At 39.4% G+C, this 23,560-nt stretch overlaps 1 protein-coding gene across 1 annotated transcript in view; it reads left to right on the forward strand.

Moving 5' to 3' along the window:
- The first annotated feature begins 11,068 nt into the window (after positions 1 to 11,068).
- faf1 (Fas (TNFRSF6) associated factor 1) overlaps positions 11,069 to 23,560 on the forward strand; it is a 64,462-nt gene continuing 51,970 nt past the window's right edge. The window contains exons 1-6 of the mRNA XM_063467113.1: positions 11,069 to 11,357; positions 13,692 to 13,760; positions 15,666 to 15,712; positions 18,733 to 18,998; positions 19,109 to 19,200; positions 19,488 to 19,579. Coding sequence (XP_063323183.1) covers positions 11,298 to 11,357; positions 13,692 to 13,760; positions 15,666 to 15,712; positions 18,733 to 18,998; positions 19,109 to 19,200; positions 19,488 to 19,579 — 626 coding nt within the window. The 5' untranslated portion in view covers positions 11,069 to 11,297. The remainder of the gene's footprint in view (positions 11,358 to 13,691; positions 13,761 to 15,665; positions 15,713 to 18,732; positions 18,999 to 19,108; positions 19,201 to 19,487; positions 19,580 to 23,560) is intronic.

Consider the following 23,560-nt stretch of genomic DNA (forward strand, 5'->3'; position numbering starts at 1 on the left):
AACAATATTCATCTAGAGCTTGAAATATAAATTCATGCTCCACCGTATTGAAGGCCTTACAGAAGTCTAAAAATAATATGAATCCATTACTATTTATTAGGTCAGAATAATCCAGAATATCTAAAACCAATCTGATATTGTTATATGTCTTTTGTGCATAAAGCCAGATTGTGTTTCATCAATAACCAAGTCAAGAACCATCTCAAGTCTTTTAGCTAAAATTAGAGCAAATATTTTATAATTGTTATTTAATAAGCTAATTGATCTCCAATTATCAGTCATTAATAGGTCCTTATTAGGTTTTGGAATCAATGTGGTCAAACCTTGATTCATTGTACTGGGAAGTTGTTGGTTTCCTATGCTTTCTACAAAACCTCAAGAAGAAAGGGAGACAACTCTTCAGAAAAAGTTTTATATAATTCTGGGGTAAGACCATCTGTACCTGGAGATGTATTATTTTTTAATAGCTCAACTGCATCTTTGACTTCTTCTAATGAGATGGGTTTATCACATTATATAGAATTCTTCTTGGCTGGTAGATTTAACATCCAGCAATTCTAAGCATATTCAGCATATTCTCTTCCTGAGAAAATTTAGAGCTATAAAGTTCCTTATAGAAATGACTACAGTGTTTAGAAATTAATCTGTAATCCCCTGCTGATCATTCAGTTCCATGAGATAACCATATGGAATTTCCCCACTGAGATCGCCAAAAACTGACATCATTGAGAATAGAGTGAGATTCTTGTAAAAACACAAAGTCAGATTTAAGTTGTTTTGCATAAAGAAAAATGGCTTTACGTTTTAAGTTGCTGTGAAGTTCCCTAGCATTAATAGAGACAAAAAACAGAGAACACAATTTGACAAAGAAAAGAAAAAATGTGTAACTGCAATGTAAATCGAGGTTAAACTTTTAACCTAACACCAAGATCAGCACTAGAATATGAAATTATTCTCCGTATAAATATAAACAAACTTCAGACACCTAATTAGAGCATAATCAAAAAATAGTGTTTTATCTATTTAACATTAAACATTTTTTGCTAACAACAGAGAGCAAATTAGGCAACCAAACATGACATCCAACAGAAATCAAGCAACACCATCAAACTAACATCCCTCTCAACCCCCTTTTCTCTTCTTTTTTTTTCTCTTTTGGCCATAAACCATATGGAGAAATATAAAGAATACCTTGTAGACCAACCTGAGAAGAACCGCGATTCAGGGTATATTTTAGAGTTTATGTGCGAATTTCAGCTCCATTTACGAAACCTCGACCTCCAACAAAGTAGGCAGACTTCCCTTCTTCACGTGCTTTCTTTATAATGGGCCACTGCTTCAGTCTCTTTTCTTTCTCCTCTCTCGTCAGGTCTTCAGTGAACCGCAAATGATTATTTTGAAGGAAAGGATTGTTCTTGGCAGCTTTCCACACCGCATCACGAATCCTCCTTGAGATGAACCGGATGATGATCCCTCTGGGTCTCGGGTCATTTTGTTTCCTCTGGAAGCTTTTGGATCGCCTTTGCGCACACATCTTCTTTCTCCAACTCCAGCACCCCATACAGTCTCAGGTTCCAACAGTGAATGTAGCGTTCAATTTCAGAAATGTGTTCGTCACATTTCTGTGTAAGCATTTCGTTCTTCTCAATGACCATAATCTTATCACTCATATTCTTTAGCTCCGTACGAACTCTTCCTATCATTTCTTCAATGGCATCGCATCTGATGTTGATCAGATTGATCAAGGTGTTGACCGCATCAGCTTTCAGGGAGTCACCATCAGAGTGACTAGTAGATAATGTTGGTTTTTTAGCCACTGGAGGCTTAGAAGGTGTTACTGGCAGTGGTGGAAATTCTTCTTCATCCAACTGCTGTCGATCCATTTCTTTCAGATAGTTATGGTTGCTAGCGAGCATGCTAGTTGCATGTGGTTTGCTCGAGTTACTCAGCCTTTTCTGAGCAGATTTCGACATGTTGTTGTTCCTAAACTTGGTTTCAGATCTACACTAATCTTCAAAAAAGTCTTGGAAGCTAAAAGAACATCAAGTAGGCACTAAAAATCTGCTTTATTATCTTCTAGTGCTGACAGCTTGAAAAAATCCCCCCACACGCAGTTACTGTCCCTCCATTTAGAAAGACAGATGTCAGAGTGAACTTCTCCATTTAACGCAGACACTCTCACAACCTAAATCCAGACGCAAATGTTGTCATCGGTTTTGGATAAATTGAATTTTTAAATTAAATTTATGTATGCTGTATGCATTTTGTTCATTCCTAAGTTGCGAGTCTACACAGCCAAAATACTGTCTTTGGTTATTAACATTTGAAATGATGAAGGCACTTGAAATGTAACACAAAATTAGCTGCCTATCCAGAAAAACACAAAAACTTTTCAGAAGTACTTAATGTTTGCATAAAACCCTGTTTACTCTTTCCTTCCCTCCCCTTTTTGGCGTTTACATATGGACGGATATATTTTTTCAAAACTGCACATGTGGACGGGATTTTTTTTAAAAAACGAAAAACGGAAAATCTCTGTTTTCAAAAATACCCGTGTACGTGTGGATGTAGCACTAACAGCAACATTACAGGTTGTAGGAATACTGCACTTTCTCCATGAGAAAGCAGCAGCCGTTCAATCGGGCCTTGTAAAGTTTAAGGAGAGTGTGCCTTAAAAGAGAAGAACTGTGGTTAAACATGTGGTTATCCTCAGCAAAGAGGCACGGAAAAGAAGATCAGACACCAACTAGGGAGGATCAGAAAGAAATCGGTTTATCAGAAAAACTCAGGAGAGTCTTCTCCAAGCATAACATCCCAGTGTACTTCAGACCCAGCCACACACTCAGACAAAAACTGGTTCATCCCAAAGACAAAACTCTTAAACACAAACTTAGTAATGTAGTATATGCTGTACAGTGTAGCGAGGAATGCTCGGACCTCTGTATTGGAGAGACCAAACAGCCACTTCATAAACGCATGTTTGTTTATTTATATAGCACATTTAATTACAACAGTAGTGTTGAACAAAGTACTATACAAAGACACAAATTACACAGCAAAATTACTTAAAATATTGATACCAAATAACAAGTATCAAATAACATCAATGCCAAATAACAGATAGCAGAAAGAAAGAAATAAAAATAAAATAAATAAATAACTCTCATGCTGTATGTTACGGCCCTAGCAGGGCCTCCTCCTGAAGGTGCCTGTGTGGGCGTGTCCCACCACCTCTTCTGCCTGAGGTGCCACCTTTTCTCCTCTACACACCTGACTCGTATCAGTAATTAAAGGGATTTAAGCCCAGGCAAAGGTGAGCTCTGGGCCAGAGTGCCATTAGTGTGGTTACAGCTTGTGAGCTGAGTGTTTGTTGCGTTTGCAGCTAGTGAGCTGCTTGTTTGTGTTTGCAGCTAGTGAGCTGCATGTCCGTGTTGGCAGCTAGTGAGCTGCTCTCTTTTTGACTTTTATTTTATTGACCAATGCTTGAGTTTTGTTTTTCTTGAATGGTGATAGCGGCTTGTCCGTCTCTTTTAGTTAGTTTTAATACAAACTCTAATAAAACTCTTTAATTTAACCCTTTTGCCTTCTTGTCTCCTTTTTCTGACCCGGATACTTTTTGTTACTTCCCCCTCACCGCCTAGACCCCTCAGGGGAACGTAACAAGTGGGGGCTCGTCCGGGATATTTGAAAAGGGAGTTTCGAGTTGGAATTGGTTTTTGATTATCTTGTTTTTTTTCACCTTTAGAGATTCACAACTTCCCCAACTACCCAGTTAAGTTAGGTGAGTGTCCAGCTGAGCTTATTAAGTTTTTCCTTCGGGCACTCTTATTATTTTGCCTTTCTTATTTTTGGAGTAATCCTGGGCTGGGATAAGTTCCCTGTTGGGGGTAGGCAATTCAGGGCTCCGGTCGCTGAAGTTCTGCCTTTCAAGTCGCCTCGAGCCCAGCACGCTCCAGAAGATAGGTAGGTATAGTTTGGTGTGCTTAGGAACTGGGTAAGTTGTGTTTGTTTAACGTGTATGCAGTAAGAGGTAAGTTGGTCAGTTAAAGTAAGTTGTGTAGTTTTCTGTTAATTGTTCAGTTGTCTCTGAGTTGGCAGAGGGGTGTGGTAGTGTCCTAATTAGGATGTGTTTGCTGAGCCTTCTCTGCCCTCAAAATGGATGACACAGCTATTAGTGCACAGGTGTCTAGAGGCTCGTTTGTAAGTAATAACATCCACCTGGTTCCAGTTTTCTGTGAAGCCAGTGTTGAGAGCTTCTTCAGTGTATTCGAACGCATAGCAACTGCACTGCAGTGGCCTCAAGACGTGTGGGGGGTGATGTTGCTGTGTAAATTCACAGGTAAGGCTCAGGAAGCTTGTTCCAGTCTGTCTAGGGACGACTGCCTAGTTTATGAAAAGATTAAAAGTGCCGTCCTCCAAGCCTATGAACTTGTACCTGAAGCCTATAGGCAGCATTTTCGAGGTTTGGAGTTGGCACATGGTCAGTCCTACCTTGACTTTGCTAGGGAGAAGGCAAAGCTTTTTGATAGGTGGTGCTCTGCAAGCCAGGTTAACAATTTGGGGTCGTTACGTGAGCTTATGCTGGTGGAGGATTTCAAGAACGCGGTGCCTGAGTGTGTTGCTCTTTATTTGAGTGAACAGAGGGTTTCCACTTTACAGCAAGCTGCCATACTGGCAGATGAGTTTAAGCTAACTCATAAAACAAAAGCTGTAGGACATGATATCCCTCTGTGCCATAGCACCACTTGGAGAGGTAAGAGTGGGCCAGCTAACGAGGCTGAGAAAGTTGTGATTTCGAGACTCAGAACGAAGCTTTGTTTCTTCTGCCACAAACCTGGACACCTTGTTGCTAACTGTTTGAGGCTGAAACTCAAACAGAAAGCACACTCAAAGCAAAAAGGGCCTGCTTTGAGTAAAGTCAGTCAGGGTTCTCAAACCGACAAGGTTGCCAGGCCTACTAAAAGGCTAAACTTGGAGCACAATTGCTCAGTAGCGCCCTGTAGTCAGTGTAAGAGGTCAACTAGCCCTGAGCTGCTGCTGGTTGACAATGTCCCAGTTCCTCAAAATGACCTGCAGGTGGACAGATCATGTATAACACCACCACTCAGACCTGCACCCCTGACTAACAAACATGCCTGTACCCGTGACCTGAGCAATCGTCTGAAAACTGTTGCAGTAAGGTCTTCTGACTGCCTGCTGTGTTCTCCACATGTGATGGCTCAAAAAAGCCCTGGCTATCACATGAGACATTGTTTTGAGGGTCTGCGGCCACTCTCTGTCAATGTTGTGAACCCACTGAGATGGGATTGGCAGCTTCCACAGGAAATGCCTAACCGTTGCTATGGGGTTTGGTAGGTGGAAAGCCTGCAATTTGGTGACAAAATGGTTATGGACTTGTTTCGTTTTGGTTATCGTAATCATGTTGGTTATCGTAATTTGACAAACCATGGGTTTGTATTTATGGGAGGAGGTGTTACGGCCCTAGCAGGGCCTCCTCCTGAAGGTGCCTGTGTGGGCGTGTCCCACCACCTCTTCTGCCTGAGGTGCCACCTTTTCTCCTCTACACACCTGACTCGTATCAGTAATTAAAGGGATTTAAGCCCAGGCAAAGGTGAGCTCTGGGCCAGAGTGCCATTAGTGTGGTTACAGCTTGTGAGCTGAGTGTTTGTTGCGTTTGCAGCTAGTGAGCTGTGTTTTGGTGGTTTTCAGCTAGTGAGCTGCTTGTTTGTGTTTGCAGCTAGTGAGCTGCATGTCCGTGTTGGCAGCTAGTGAGCTGCCCTTTGACTTTTATTTTATTGACCAATGCTTGAGTTTTGTTTTTCTTGAATGGTGATAGCGGCTTGTCCGTCTCTTTTAGTTAGTTTTAATACAAACTCTAATAAAACTCTTTAATTTAACCCTTTTGCCTTCTTGTCTCCTTTTTCTGACCCGGATACTTTTTGTTACTTCCCCCTCACCGCCTAGACCCCTCAGGGGAACGTAACACTGTATTAAAAGCCAATGAGCAGAGATGTGTTTTGAGATAGGATTTAAAAAGACTGACGGTAGGAGCCTGTCTAACGTGGAGAGGTAAATCGCGCGCACACACACACACACACACACACACACACAAGGAGAGAGAGAGAGCATAGTATGCCAACGGCTACCAAACACGTCATACAATGAGAACAGGACAAATCAACAATTGACACTGACTAATTAATATTAAAATCTGTAACATAATGTATTGTTTGGAGTTTAGTCTTTTACTGTTGCTATTTTTACCATTTCTTCTTGGAGTAACTATAACCCACATAATTTTCTTAGGGACTAATAAAGTATTCTGATTGTTTCAGGATACATGACCTGCCATTATCCAATGACACATCTGCTTACCTGTATCTTTTGCTCGTTTCTCCTCCTCTTCTTTTTTTTCTAAACTGAGGACCTGATGGCTTTGAACTTTTCTTGTCCATCTTCCATTGGTTTTAATTTTGCACTCCAGTATGAACACCCATCCCCCAACTCAAGGATCACAACAACATAACCTAACAGACCTCCACCTTAGTTCACAGATTCACTTTGTCTAGGGTGTATTTCTGGGGTTTCGCACAACCCAGGATTCAAATCATGAGTACATAATGGGCTTGGATTTACAACATTATGAATGAAATGTGCTCTATTTGGAAGCAGCCGGCCCCCTTTCGACAGATTGTGTGTACTCAGCTGTGTAAAGATCCCCCTGAGACAAATGGACTCTTATATAGTCCATTTGTACTGCATATAGTTCTTATATAGCGCTTTTCTACTCTCGTGGAGTACTCAAAGCGCTCTATACAACACACCGCATTCACCCCATACACACCTATTATTATCTATACGGTGAGTGCTTTTCTAACTATCATTCATACGCATTCATACTCCGATGGATGCAAGGGAGAGCAAGTCGAGGTTAGCATCTTGCCCAAGGATATTTGGCATACAAACTGGGGGAGCCAGGGATTGAACCAACCTTCCGATCAGCAGCTGACCTGCTCTACCTCCTGAGCTACAGCCACCCCGTTGTAGAATCCAGCACATAACAGCAGGTTGCAAGATGCTAGCAGGCAGGGCATACATGGAACGCCATAACCAAGTGGCATAGTATACAGAAACATCTGTACCGAATATGGCCTGGAAGTCACAAGGTCAAAATGGGAGACGCCCTCAAGGGTGGTGGAGAATGACCGAGCTAAGATCCTGTGGGAATTCCAGATCCAGACGGGCAAAATGGTGGTGGCTAATTAACCGGACATAGTGGTAGACAAACAGAAGAAGACGGCTGTAGTGATAGAGGTAGTGGTTCTGAATGACAGCAACATCAGGAAGAAGGAACACGAGAAGCTTTAGAATTACCAAGGGCTCAGATAAGAGCTGGAGAAGAACAGCTAAGATACTGCGCAGGACCCTCAAGATCCTAGGTCTCTGATAGAGGACCTGAGCTTGAAGGACAGACTACCCGCAGGGGTGAGAGGGGAATTTTCTTTTTTTTATAAGCAATAAATAAATAAAATGTGTATATTCATGTATATATATTGTAAAGACTAAAGCTGCTTTGATGTTTGATTGAGTCCAGCATCAAGTTTCCACACTGTGTAATAAACACTGGTTTTCCTGCACGTTTCAGTAGTTGTTCTGAAGAGGTGAAAATTTCCATGTGTTGTTCAAAGACAGGAAAGCTGTTTTGTCTTGTTTCTTGTGAGATATTAAACACAAGTTTTGCCCGAGCTCATATTTCATTACACATTAAACTCATGACCGATGTCCTGTGGTGATCAAATGAAAGTTAAGGCTGTTAAGATAAGATAAGATAAGATAAGATAAGATAAGATAAGATAAGATAACCTTTATTAGTCCCACACGTGGGAAATTTGTTTTAGTCTCAGGGTTGGTTGAAGGAGGACCCAAATGCAGAACGTTCTGAATGGTGTGACAGCCAGCTCACTGGCTGTCACAATGGAGAAAGTGTGTTTATTTACAAAAAGCTATGAAACAGTGCCAACAATCCACAGTGTGTTCCCAATTCCCAGGCCGTGATTCCTCTCCTTGATATGTGGTGAAGTTTTGTCCTCCTTGGTGCCTATGTACACAGTGTGCTGCTCCCTCCACATGTTTCTGCATTTGACCTACAAATGAGAGATGCCACGTTTAGTACAGTCCTATCCACCATTCCACAGGAAATAACATAAACCACGAACATATGAGCTGGAGAACCAACTGTGTTCCTAGTGTAACGATCCCACGCCAACTACCACTCCACTGCTCTCTTAAGTAGGGCTCCTTGATAGGCAGATCGGCAACAGGTGATTAATCCCAGGTGTGGCTGGCTCAAAAACAGGAGACTCTCCAGGCTTGGTGTGGCAGCAAAACCAATATACCACAGCACACACAAAAACACACACACACACACACACTCCAATTCGTACACAGGGAAGCGAGGGAACAGGAGCAGATCACACCAACAAACAACCGTAAGCATTCCAGAAGGCAAATGAAACTAATAATTATTCATCAAACCCCAAAATAACACATGATCCCTGGGTCACAGACCCAGGCCCATGCCAGTTAGAAATCCTAACATACAGTGTTTATATGATAAATAATGATATTTTAATATCTAATGTAAACTAGAGTAGTGAGAACATTTCTCCTTATCTGCTGCAGTGGCTGATTAAAAAGCGTGGGACAATACTATCAACTACTGCCTGAGATTGAGATCATTACCTTACAGCATAGCTGGGATGACAGATTGCACTGGATACTGTGAGGATTTCAGTCCCATTTGTTGAACTACTTCTTGAAAACAATAATCAACTAATGTGGTTTCAACTGTAAGAAAGGCCTCTCCAGATGTTGTCCTGGTGGTGGAACGAGGCCAAGGAACTCTTCTGGGAATCGATCAAAGAGTGTAGGGAGATTGCTAAATACCAGTATGCATATTGAGAAACAGCCAAGCGTAGCCAACGCCTGTTGCTTTGGCGTTGCCTACGGCCCACAGTAGCCTGTGTTACTGTTCTTAATAAACAGCCGCTGTCTTCTGTCGGAGGGACGCTACAAAACTTTAAAGTGCAACTTTCTTTCAAAATGCACCTTTCAAACAGCTCGAGATATCACCGAACACACAAACTGTTTCTGTGCATTTGCTCACAAAGTGTCTCTGATATGCAGTTACTGTATTTCATAGGGAGAGAGATAAACGTGTTTATGTGCAACACTGAGAGATGGGGAAAACGTAAGAAAGAGAGGACAGCAGAAAAAGACGAGAAATTGACTGGGTTTCATTTCAGATCCGCCCTCTTCACAACCCCCAAAAATGGTTAGAGGGTTGTGAAGAGCGTTTTTAAACCACTCCCTCACTTTCAGCCCAGGCTGGTCCACAGACCTCTTTTTAGCCGGTGAAATTTCAGTCGTGCTTCTGGCACCATAAATGCTCCTTTTCTTTGTGACCAGAGAAAGGCTTCTTCTTACTTCTTTTACTGATGTCATGGATACTTTCTTGGTTATTCTTATATGTATTTCTAAAGTCTTCCGTTTAAGGTGACCTAGAGTTGTTTAAACAACGCCTAAAATAAAATGTCATAATAATAATAATAATAATAATAATAATAATAATAATAATAATAATAATAATAACGTTTTATTTTATTATTATTTAAAAATATTTAGGAGCATTAGTAAGAGTATAATTGAGCACATTCCATTCAGTTTTCCTGAGGACAACTAATTCGATTTGTAAGTGTCAGACTTAATAACTGGGACCACTTTAGTTTTACTTTGTAAAGCACGTGGACACAACTTTAAAAAAAAAGTACCAAGCGTTTTCGTATTTATGTAAAAACAATTAACTAACTAAGGTACTGAATTACAGTTTGAACATTTCGGTAGCCTATCCTTTTTAAATTAAAAGGCCTCGATGCTTCACAATGCTCCTGGTAGACATCTGGAGAAACGTCTTGTGTGTTAGCCACAGAGTTTTCCACTGGTTACGTACTACAACGGGAACTGTATTAACAAGGACTGAGGACTGTGTTATTGGCCATATTATTTCAGTAGAATAATTGATGTATGGGTCCCCTCTAGTGTCCAAGAAACATATTACTCGTATAGATGACCAAACTTTCCTTTGAAACGGTGCATGCGGAAAGAGAAATAATAATAATAATAATACCACTGATATGAAAATATATTTAAAATATTTATTTGAATAAAAGTTAGGCTCTCTACTTGTTTGTGAAACCACCCAACGCACGGGACAGTGCACTAAAGATGTGAAAAGGAGCGTGCAGATAGGGTGGAGTGGGTGTAGACGAGGATAGCAGCAAGAGAGAAAAGGAAGTCTCACAAGACTGTAGTGAGACCTGCGATGATGTTTGGTTTGGAGACTGTGGCACTAACAGAAAGACAGGAGGCGGAGTTGGAGGTGACAGTATGAAGGTACCAGGCAGGAGGTAAAGAGGGAAACCTGAGATTGCAGTAGGAGATTCATGGATGCAGTGAAGGAGGCCATGCGGAGGATTGCTGTGACTGAGGATGCTAGGGATAGGGTGAGATAATCCGCTGTGGCGAAACCCTAAAGGGAGAAGGCTTGCTCATGAAAGAGCCTCACATCGGTGGCTTGGTTTAATCTGTTTCAAAAAGCATATCATGAACCAGACAGCAGGCGGAGTTGCTGACCTGGAGGAGGAGCCTGTTACTGCATGGGCTGGCTGTGTGAACTCTTCACCTATGTCACATTTACAAGACTGGTCTATAAAATCTAAATGACCTTACAACTCTGTAATAACACTTGGGCAAAGTCATATCATTTCTGGTGTCACTCCTAAAGCTTAGGCATGTGGAAGCCCTGGCTAATAGAATATTAAATATGTATGACTCCAGTCTGCAGACATGTGCATAGTAAACATATTTATAGTGGTACAGTCATTAAGAAGAGAAGCGCTGATTTCATGCAGCTACATGAAAGTTAACCTCCCTTTATCGCCTTTAGGGTTTTGGGTTTTTTTTTTTACGACAATCTGCGACAAAATCTCCGGTTTACGTCAGCCGTAAAGCTGACAATAATGATATGAGATAACTGAACACTGTAACGTTACTTTACAGCATTTTGTTTATTTGAAGCAGTTAAAAATCAAAGAAAGTTCAACATTTCTCAATTTGACAGCTCGCTCACTCGCCGCCACGCCTAAGCAAACAGTTAAACCAGCACTCAGCGTCCGTGTGTGAGTACAGAAAGCAGCGAGAGCCAGTGGAACAAGAACTGCTTTTAGCCAGTCATTGCCATGGCCTCCGAAAGCGGCGATAGCAACATGGATAGAGAAATGATTCTGGCCGATTTTCAGGTGAGTGTCATTTTTTCTTAGCCCCTCATATTGTACGAGGTGGGCAATAATGTGCCTGTTGTTGTTGAAACGCCTCGGACTGGCGTGGTAAACGGCAGACCTGAGCTGGTGTTTCTGTGGTTAGCACGCTGAGCTAACACAGTGACAACTTGCTACCTGATTATGAAGAAGCCTGTTATCTGTGTGACCAATAACTACATAACAGAAAAGATAACCCAGACAGATGACAACAGTCATCTAATCTTTTGAATCGTTTACATCATTGAAGGATAACGATCCAACTACTACTGAGAGGGAATTTTCGGGGCTAACCGCTGCTGTCAGCTTGTTTACACATTGTTTTGCCAGCATTTCAAATCCTTATCAGAAACTGTGTCATCCATAAAGACTCTAAATTTTAACCCCAGTTTGCCGTGAATATGCCGCGATAATGGCGATAAACCTTTGCAAACTGGCAGTAATTTATGATCCTGTTTATCTGACAGTCTTTACTAGAACAGCATATAATCGTCATCTTCTGTTTGTGTTTAGCTAACTGTGCGCATGCTCCCCGGTGAAGAGCTTGTTACTGTAGTTTTGTTTGCAAGATTACTTTAGTATACTGTTAGGGAAGTAAGTGAATTTTATTTTTATAGCGCTTTTCGAGACAAAGGACTGTCAAAAAGTGCTTTAAAAAGGTGAATGGATAAAAACTAGCCCACACTATTCGCAAAGTTGACACACATTAACCAAGCAAAACAACAAAAAAAATCACAACCACTACTTAAATACTTATCTTAACAATTTAGTTGTTTTTTCTAAACAGTGGTAACCTCTTCCATATTTTGGAGCTAAGGTTTGGAGGCAGAATTCCCTTTTGTTTTCAAATGGGTACGCAGAATCACAAGAAGGCCCCAATCTGAGGACCTGAGGGGTGCAGTGGGCCATAAACGTAAGAACCAAGATTTGAAACCGAAATCTAAACCTGATAGGAAGGCAATGCAAAACCCTTAAAAGTGGGGTGGAATGTAAGGACTTAAAAGAATGAGCAATCCAAGCAAGAGGAGGCAAAGTCTTAAACAAGCATCACCAATTGACTTTTAGAGTTTAGTAATATTTCTCAAATGGAAAACAAAACAAAACAAAACACCAGCATATCAGAGACTTAATGTGAGCATTAAATGTCAAAGACTGAAAAACAAACAAAATATCCCATGATTTAGCATGTCAGGTTTTAGATTGGATAAAAGGGACCCCAGTTGCTGTCTGATTTGGCAGTAATGCTCTGAGGAGCAATAATTAGATGTGCTGTCTTTGTCTGCATTTAACTGTAAAGAATTATTCAACCAGATCCAGTTCACAAGATTTAAAAGAGAGGGAGACTATACAATGAAAGCACCAGAGTACTTAACCCAGATCCTTGTACGACACTGGATGATGAGAGCAGATCTGACCAAACATCTTGCCCACTGAAACCAAAAGCATTCTATCAGCAAGATATGAAGTAAACTAATCCAAGATAGGGCTTTGACTTGTGAATCAAGATCAGTGGTATCAAAGGCTGGGCTAAAGTCCAGGTTATGTCTAGCCAGCATGATAATATACTTTATATACACACAACTAGTTTGCTTTGGATTTTATTCTTGATATGTAGTACTGGGCTGTTGGTTTCAACACCGCATCACACTTTGTTCTGAATTCATTTCTTCCTGTTAACACCAAATTTTCCTGGTATCAGCAGACAGCAGGGACATGCCAGTGTTACTTTGCTTTTGTGTAGATACTTGAAGAGCTCTTCATCATCAAGTAAAAACTTTATGAATTCTATAGAGGGTCGTTTTAAATAGGCATAAAATGTTCCTTAATGTTGGCATAAATATTGTTTTCCAAGTATTAACTGCTCCTATTATAAAGAAAATAGACATTTCTTACACACGTCTAATAGGTTGAAATGTCATGCTGGTTTAAAGACCAGTTGAACACAACAGAACCAAAATGCTCAGTACGTGTTTTACTGTTTTACTATCTGGGTCTGTTTCTATTTATTTATTAATGTTTTACATTTAAACTAGACATACTAATTTATTTCAATGGTACTGACATCAAAGCCCAAGTTTGTTGTCATACTGAATATGTATTACCGAGATTCTGAGAAACTGGCAACCTTGTTTTGATCAAGACATCACTGAATGTCCATAATCATTCTTAAGACTGTTACCATTTCACGTTGCTTTTATGGGTAATAGAGTAGTAGTTAAACTGTAACTGCTATTGTTCTTTTCACATTTCGAATTTGATCTCATACAATGCATTAATCTGCTCAATTCATTTTTTTGTTTTGCTTTCCCCTCACAGGCTTGCACTGGAATTGACAACATTGCAGAGGCAATCACTCTGTTAGAGCTTAATAACTGGGATTTAGTGGTAAGTTCATTATCTGCAGGCTCTATTGGGCTTTACTCTTGGACACACGGACTTAGTCTGTCTACAGGGCAGGTTCAAGAGGGCAGTTAACATCCAGTAGCACACACCGTGTAATGGGCAAATGATTTCCTCATGTAATCCCGTCATGTTTGTATTAATTCATGATGCACCTCTCAGCATGAAGTGCATATTGGAAGAGGTCAGTCTATATTTAGATAGATGCTGGCAGGAGCTCAAAGCAGGCAGCGAGATAGACAGTGGAGGCTGGACTCACTGCAGCTGTAAATCTGATGGCTCACAGTTCTTCTGCAGTAGGTGTTAGTTTTTGTAAAAACAAATGTGTTTGCTAAGTGTGAGTGTGGAGTTTCACCCCAATACCTTAGTACTGCATCTGCCACCAAGTTGGGGTTTGTGGTGTGAAATATTGCCATTGCTCTTGTGTGCTTATTGCCCATTTTATTTTATTTTTAAATTTACAGTAATAAAAGCAGACATGATTTTTATTTTTTTTAGGAAGGGTGACCCATTTGCAGCTGTTTTTAGTGCTAGGAAAGATCAAATAAATGGATCATTAAAATGCTGCTAAACTTTTTATAGCCTGAGCATGTTTGTATTGAGTAAGAATGCACTGTTGATTTTAAAAGTCTTCTTCTTTTTTTTTACTTATACACGCACCTAATGCTACCTCCAGCTCTGTTATATTGTAGTGTCCCAGCAAGCTGAGACTAAGTGACTATGAGGTCACATGCACAATGCCAGGATCTGACACTTAACTATCAATGATTAATTTTATTATGTATTTGAGCTTCTTCTCACTGTGACATTTTAAAATGTGACAGAAACCGTACATTAATAGCTCAGAAAAGAGAAACAAAGTTGTGACTTTAAGTTAAAACCGAAGCCGGTGGAAGCTTCAGTTAAGAGACAAAGAGTCGTGTTCATAAGTGCTGAGGTTATGTTTGTTTGTGATAACTGCCCACTGAGTTTCTGGCAGTTCACCAGCCAGTAATGTGTGGCATTTGATAAACAACAGAGACAGTTGTAAGACCTAAAGATAATGACTGTATACTCCAGTGAAGGCCAATTATAGCATGTTTGATGATGGGGCTGGGTGTTTTTTTGCCACTATTTCACAGTTCCTTATACCTTTTCTTTGCAAGAAAATTCTAGTATTGCTTTTCATACAAACAATGAATAGTGGATATGATTATAACAGCGCTTACCAGCTTTACTTTGCCTGTTTGGCAGTGTAGAATAGTGAGTGTTCGAGAGGAATCCAAACAATTGTCGATTCAAACAAAAGCAAACTGCAAAGCAGACAGTGGCTATATTTGGCCTTTCATTTCCCTTTGTTCTGATCTTTCACCCTCCTTCAGTGTTTTTTCTTCTTTTAAGTAACAGAATTTGTAAACTTTCAGAACGCACAGGTCAGACTCTCCCTGTCAGCCTGACAGAGTTTGCAAATCAGCCAGTATAAAATGTGTAAATTTTATTGAAAGATATTTAATTTTTCATATATATATATATATATATATATATATATATATATATATATATATATATGTGTGTATATGTATATATATATATGTGTGTGTGTGTGTGTGTGTGTATGTATATATATATATATATATATATATATATATATATATATATATATATATATATATATATATATATATATATGAAAATAGACCTAAGACCATAGAGGCCTAAATGAAGTTTGTTTGCTAAAAGTAGTTTATTACAGTAATTACAGTCAAAACCTGTTTGGAGATCCATGCTGCATCTGCCAGCCTCTTTGAAATTAGTCCAGTTTACGTTGGTTGCATATTTTGTCATGGTGTTATTTGGTGTTTGAAAGCAAAAGGACAACAACGGAAATTTTGACTTCTGCATTTATTACAGGCAGCCATCAATGGGGTCATACCACAGGAAAACGGGATCTTACAAAGGTAATAACCACATTCTCACAAATCTGCTCTAAATAAGAGAAAACGTACCAGCTCACCTTTTGATTCCAAGGGAATGCTGCATAAGTTCAGAACACTTTTGTATTTTTGTCAAACCGTAATGACCAAGTTAAAGGTTAGATGTAATCACAGGCAGATGTGAAAACACATAAATGAGTTTGGGGATTCACAAAAAACTCTCAGTGAAATATGTGCCTCTGATGTACATCACCTGCGTATGCGAGTCAGAAAATAAATAAGGAAATCTTAACCAAAGTCTGACTGTATTTGCAGGAACATCAAGTCCTCATCTCAGTGTTGACAAGGCGTTGTGAACTTTATCACGGTTATAGTGGATACAGAAGTGTTGCTCAATAAAAACAGTCACACGCAGCAACATCCAGGAAATAATAACCCAGAGTCTACTGAGCTGCAGGGTATTGCTTCTGCTATGATTTTTCTATTCTGCTTTTTAATGGAGGATTGATATAAAAAAAAAAAAAACTTCCCGCAAGGAAGCTTTCTGCTTAGAATCAAGTTGAACACAGTTTCTGATTAGAACGGGTTTCTTTTAAGAGGGTTTGTGCCATTCACTTTCCTTAAACAGTTAGTTGTTACTCGTGAGCTAATGCATACACATGCACACAATGCATGTGTGTATGTGAACAGGCACACATGCATGCATGTGCACGAGTGAACTATTGTCAGCTCTTGGGCCATGAATACAATTAGTTAATCTAGACCCTCCCACTGGAGGCATCCCCTTAACCGTTTTATTTTGCAAGTCACTTATGCGCACGTGTGCACATGCATGTGCTGTAGTTTTTTCAGCTCTTGCGCCATGAGGATATTGCCAGGCTTTCTTGAAGGCACACACTGTCACGAACGGAGGCTGGCTGGCAGTGTGATCAGCAGCCAAAACATTCACTCAGTGGCTGGCATTGGTATGAGTAGGCCAGAGTTGTCCTGTAAACAGGCTCTGATGACGTGACCTGATCTGGGGCCAGTTGGAGGGTACTCCAGCACTGCTGTCTAAACAGTGTTTCTGTCTTTAATCGTGTCTTTATAACTAAGCAATTTAAGAATCATAAGCAGCTTGTTAACAGCGTTAAATATGATTTTCTCATGAGACTCAGCTCCGTCATCTGTTGGAGTCATGAGTCCTGTGAAGGCCTCAGTAGTTTGGTTTAGATGGAGAAGAATGCCATCTACTTGTAGTAAAGGATAAAACTGCGCCCAGAACATAATAAGAGATATTTTAACTGCCTTTTCAATAGGGGTCTTTTTTTCTATTCATTTTGACAGCTCTTGAAATCAGCCTTATTTCCCCTGGGCACTTTCAGCATTAAAAAAAAAAGATGATCTTGGCAGGATCTCTCATATTTGTTCTTTCATATTTGTTGCAAAATCTCTTTTTTTGCATCATCTGTCTCAAATGTAAACCATCTCTGATTATAGAGCAAATGTACAGTTAGCACCTTCAATTATTAACATGATATGCTTTTTATTGTAGTTTTCACACATGCATTGCAGCCCTAAACTTTTCTAGTCACTGCCTTACGAATGTGCCTGTCACAGTTGGATTGGCCATTATATGATATTTAATCTGCCAACATTTCAGTACAAAGTCTAGGTGTGATGTCTGATCTTTGACAGTTGCACAGTTAATGAGTTCAGTAAATTCAAAGCTAACGAGTGGTTGTCCTGTGTCCTTGCTGCGTGCTCTACTCAAACCGAGTATTTCCAGTATTGGAAATGGTGAGAAAGGAGAACTTCCAACTATGTCCTGACTTGTATTTCCCACCATTTTTCTGTAGTTCATGGCACATGTGTTGTCTCTGTTCCTTTGTTGGTATATTTCACAACAGCTTGATGTTGATTGCATATACACTATAAAACATCAAGAGCCATTATGTGAACCCTTTGTTTTAGTTGATTTCCTGCATCGATTACACGTAAAATGTTATGTTATTTTCATCTAAGTTACAAGTTTATATCTATAAAATACAATTTAATTAATAACACAAACAATGAAAGTCATTAATTTATCAGCGCACGTGTGAGGAGCTGTCTTTGGGTGCACAGTATTTGTAACTCAGTACATGACATTCTGATTTTAGGGAAAAAAATGCTAATTTTCCATTTATTGGTGGATTAATTTTATTTCTCACTGAATTGATGAGCAGGGGCGCAGTTAGATTATTCTAACATATGGCTGGATGTAGTCCTTTTCCTGTTGCTCAGGTTTGTTGTGGAGGTTTTTATGGCGGACGACATACGGCTCAGGCCAGTGACCTCTCCACTGTTGTTAGACTGATAAAATGTTTAAGCATGGCTTTTGCGCTTGCTATTTCAGAACACTTGCTGCCTGCATTTCAAGAAACAAGGGACATACTTGGTTCTTGGTCAAATGAGAAACGACATTATCAACTGTGTCGTATGAAATGGCAACAAAGATAAAACACACAATAGGGTAAACAGATATTTAGAGGATAGGAGAGAAAACCACTCGCCAAATTTATCGTCTTTGTGCTGGTAGCAGTCTGTGTCACATAGATGCATTGAAGCAAACATTCACTTGGACTTGAAGCATAACCTGATCAATATTTGGTGGCCAAAAGTCAAGGTCTTTATGACATAACAAAACAAGTTTTTGGCTATAACGCAAGCCTCTTATGCCTGAAAGTTTCACACAAATTTCTAATAGGATAAACTGATGACATTAAGTATCCAAACAGTCAAAGGTCAGCTTTATTGCCCCATCATAATGTTTGCCAAAAGCAATTTTTCAGTCATTATTCAGCACCATAACTGAGGGGCACAAGGGGAGATTGTGACCATATATCTCTTTTATTGAATTGGTTATACCTGCTTTTGCTGCCTAACTGTTAAAGTAAATATGCTGTATGAGTTTACACAGACATGGAGCTGCACTATAACTTGAATAATTTGAAGCAGCATACAACCACCAGGAAGTCATTTTAGTTTTATTTTGAATTTCTTTTCTGACCGTCTTCCTGTAGTAACTTTTCCAGTGAGGCGAGTCAGGCCACAATGTACGGACCTCCTAGCCTCTCAGAAGCAGCTGACGCAGCAGCGGGAAGCGCAGTTCCTCCCCCCTCTTCTTCATCTTCGTCTTCTTCACCTCCATCGTCCTCAGCTTCAGCTTTTTGCCCAATCAACCCTTCTTCCCGACACATCGTAGAGCGTCAGTCCCGGATGCTCAACTTCAGGGTCGAGTACCGGCAACGCTCTGTAGAGCTGGTGGTTGAGGAGGGCAGCACAGTTGGTGAGCACCACAAACTCGCACAGATGTACCGTGTCCATATTTAACGCTTTCACACTGACTTTTGCAAACAAAAGGTCAATTTTCCTTTCTTTGTCTAATCCAATCCATAGGAGAAATCAAACAGATCCTTGAAACAGAGCTTGGTGTTCCAGTGTCCAAAATGCAGTTGAAAGGGTGGAAGAGCGGAGATGTGTCTGATAGTGTGAGTTAAAAGCTTTAATTTTTATAAAGCACCTTGAGGTGACTGTTGTTGTGAATTGGTGCTGTATAAATAAAGCTGAATTGTATTGAGTTGAATTAACACATTAAGACACTAAGAAAAATGAGAAGCACAGGTGATATAACACAAGTCTGCTCCTTCTGTTAATTGTTTTACATTACCAGACAGGTGTTACATTTAGGAGCCAATCTAATTTATATTGTCTCTACAGCTATAACTCATTCACAGAACCTTTTTACAGTTGTGTATGTTTATGTGTGTGTACTCAGATGGTGCTGAGAAGTTTACACCTGCCCAAGAACAACAGCCTGTATGTCCTGACCCCCGACATTGCCCCTACTGCCAGCACCAGCAAAAACAGGTACTCTCTAACTCCCATCCTTATTATGGGGATAAATCCTTTCTTGTCATTCTGCTGCCTATACACTATAAATTGTTATAGGAAGTGGCATGAGTACAGTTCAAACACCAGGTGGTGCTATATCTCCACTTATAAAGAGGAGAGGGAGCCAATGCTGCTTTCATAGCTTTATTAGGAGACGTTTGACCTGGCAGTGCACATTCGCATTTCACATCCTTTGTGACATTTTGAGAAGATGAGAGGAACGTCTGGTGCCACACTCTTTGTGTGTTATGCAAATAATAATTTTGTCATCCTTCTTTGTCATCTTCGCTATGATATTGTTGCTTGCCAAAGGTTTTCCTTTGCATCTTTCTCTTCAGAAGTTGTGTATATGACAGCCACACTTCATATCTATTATTTATACCTTGCTTGAAAGATCACACATTAACACGCAGTAACAATAGAGATTTTCTGGGAAAGCCTGTGAAGTCGGTGTTCTTCATCCAGAGGTTTCTCGGGTTGTCTTAGTGAATGCGTGACAGCATTAGCAACCTTTTTCTCTGAAATGTCAGGCAGCTCAGGATAAAGTCATAGCAGTAATACAATCATAGTTGGCAGCTGAGCATGTGATTGGTCTTTCATCAGTATCAGGTAACATCATCCAAAGAAATAATATATCTGCTTTATTCTACTTGGTTATCACAGGATGACAAAGATCATTTTTATTTTTTACTTTGAGGGGATTGGACGGATAATGATAGATATGAAGGGTACACATTTTTTGTTTGTGGGAATATGTCTTTACAATATTACCTTGCACTATTCGTATGGTTGCAGTATTTGAGTTCTTTGTTTGTATGAGTATTTGCTGTCTGTCATTGTCCCCGACGTGTAATTTTGTGTGCACTGTAATTTGAAGACACATCCAGGCAGAATGATTGAGGATGTACAGTGCCACTTCTGTGATTAATAACGGAATTGGTTTTCTTTTTTGAAGCTAATGTCCCTGAGGACATGGTCTGTGAGCTAAAAACAAAAAGGGAAAGAAATGATTTAATGGAAATTTACCAGCAGTGGTTAGTGTTTTATGTGTTCTTCAGAATATTTTTGAAATTAATGGTTGAGCAGTGTAGTTTCAGATCCAGTACCAGTACCGTTATCAGCATTTATCAATTTAACATTGGATAAAAAAAAGCAGCTGTAAGGTCTTCTTGAGTGCATAATTATGTAATTGTGGATCCTAATAAGTTGTGACGTAGTCTGGGACATTTTGAAGTATAACATTTTGTGAGCCGAGTTTCCCGTGTCTCTATGAATCATCTTAACTTTGTTGAAATGTTTTATTTTATCAAAAAAGAAAAGCTCTGTGGCTAATACGGGGCATGTATCTGCAATGAGCATTAGTTAGTTTGTTAGAAGATCAAGAGGGTTTTTGTTTAGGTTTGGTTTTTTTTTTGCGTGTCATACCTTGACCCCCAATTTTTTTTTAAATCTTTTCTTTTTTTCAGCTGTGAATTAAAAAAACAAAAATTGTACTGTAGCTCTCCCCTGAGAAAGCATCCACATGTCAGCAGAATATGTGTGGAAGAAGTAATTTGGCAGTTTGCTGCTTTCCATGCTAGTTAGGCTAAGTGGTAGTTATACGGTGTTGGCAGTTAATGACCCTCCGTTGCTCTCTCTCTTCCCTGCCTCTCCTCATCTTCTCACTCGTACACTGACTGCTGTGTCTTTTTAGCAGCACCGTTGCCTTTCCTCCAAGTGTTATCGATATCATTTTGGGTGTCAGGAGCTCGTTATTCTGTGTCAGCTATTTTAGCGGCGGACAGTTGGGGCTGAAAGGAGTGGGTGGGCTCTTGTGTATATGCACATGCAATTGTCTGTTAACGTGCGCCTGCGTGTGTATGGTGACCGTGTTGGCATACTGGGAGCGGATAGGTGACAAATCACAGAATGTGAAGGGAGCAGTCCCCTGTAGCGAGACCAAACAGGCTGTTGGCTTGTAGTAAAAATAAACTGTGGTCACACCATATACACACAGTACACACAGTTCATGTGAAGTGTCTGCAGATTTGTTGTAGCAGACAGATCTCAGTGCAAGAATTAGTGTCATACCATCTCAAAGTATTCATGTCTTATGAATGCACTGATTTGGTATCAAATGATCATAAATGACCAGTTCTTGTGTTATTTGTGTTTTAAATATCTTATAACATTTGATTCACTGATGAAAGTGGCAGTCTTCTCATTTTACTCATGCAACATAATTAGAGGAATTAAGGATGAATCAAATGAGCATTACAATATGAGGGAAAATGAGAAAGAGGTTGATTGTCATGAGAAAATCATGAAAAACGACGTGTGTCTTTATAAAATCTGAAACTTCACTATGGAAGGAAATGTGTAATTCTTATAGTGTATATATATCTTAATGATTATTTTTTACTGTTGATTACATTGTATCCCTGCCTTTGAGAAGCTTTAACCATGGCCTGATTTCTGTTTCACTACTAATAAGCAAAACTGAGTGCAGCACTTTACGGGTTAACAGTAGGACAAAGGTTTACTTTTATTTGTTTTTTACCTACTGTCCTGCAAGTTTCTAATAAAATGTAGCCTTCCAGCATGTAATTACTATCTAATTAACCATAATTAATCCAAATATAGAGGAAAATCTAATTAGTAACATTAAAAAAACTATGTATCTCATTTCCCTCTAAGTAATCTATTTGTTTGTCTCAACTTGGATGGATGTTGCACACACTAAAGCCATTTTCAAACAGGCATCCGGCAACAGTGTTTGCTTCAAAAATCCGCACACGGAGTTGCCTCTTTATTAGTTGCACTTGTAGTCTGCCACAATTCAGTACAAGAGCTCTGCTATAAAACCTATTTTTATTGCGTTTAACCTTTTGTGGAGTGTATAATGTTGTTGTGTATGTATATTTAGAGTGAAAGTGGTGTTGTGCACTAATAATGCACTGACAAGTGGTTCTTGTCATTTATGAGAATATTTGAAAAACCTTTGAATATAATACAAGCCAGAAGATAACTGCAGCTAAACCTCAGTGCTAAAACATCTTATTTAAAACCATCGCAGTGGTGTCAACAGAAACATTTTAGATATCCCAAAGTCGGCTTTATGGCAGAGCAGTTTTATGGGATTTCTTTAGGTTACATGGTGCATATAATAGGATGACCACAAAGTGTAAAAATGGGTGGTTCATGGCACTCGGGCAATATCTTTTTGACATCTAGGAAGAAAATAGCGGTCATACAGACTGTCTTATCGAAGTTTGAGCTTCTTTTAATTTGGTTGGTAGCTATGTTCCATATTACAGACTGCAATATGGCGTGCACTGAAAATGTTTATATATTCAACACTGTAATTTTGCATGATTGATATTCAGTATCAAAGAAAAAAGGGGGGAAAAAACAGTTTAAGTACATTTTTCAGACACATTTTCTACCAGGATTGTTTTGCTTGTTGAGACATATTCATTTTTAGCTTTTGTTGGTTTCAGAGAAGCCAGTATAACACACAGCAGGTATGACAGGAGTATAACGTGCAGAGACGTAAAGTTGCCTGATAATATTTTAAGACTGGTATATATGAATAACCTTAATTTAACTTAACCCTCATAATGTCCTCCCGATTTCTATACACCTGTGGTCCTCAGGGGTCAAAAATGTCCCCACTTCATTTGACTGTTTTTTAAAGTATAAAGTATAAATTGTTAATCAATTCAGTGTTACATCTTAGTTTTACTTAAGACCAACACATTAACACAAAATTTACCCAACATTATACATTTTAGGGCCACCAGACCTTGTTTACAAAAAATACACCCTGTTTTTTAAGCGAAAATAAAACAAGAAAATGAAATATTTAATTGTTTCGATAATTTTGACTATCTGACTAACTACAGAGTGCTGTATGTTGAACTTTAGTGAGAAAGTTTTTTTTGAACCATTTATAATTTTTAAATGGCAGCACATAAT

Source organism: Pelmatolapia mariae, linkage group LG23 (genome assembly GCF_036321145.2).
Source record: "Pelmatolapia mariae isolate MD_Pm_ZW linkage group LG23, Pm_UMD_F_2, whole genome shotgun sequence".
Lineage (NCBI taxonomy): Eukaryota > Metazoa > Chordata > Actinopteri > Cichliformes > Cichlidae > Pelmatolapia > Pelmatolapia mariae.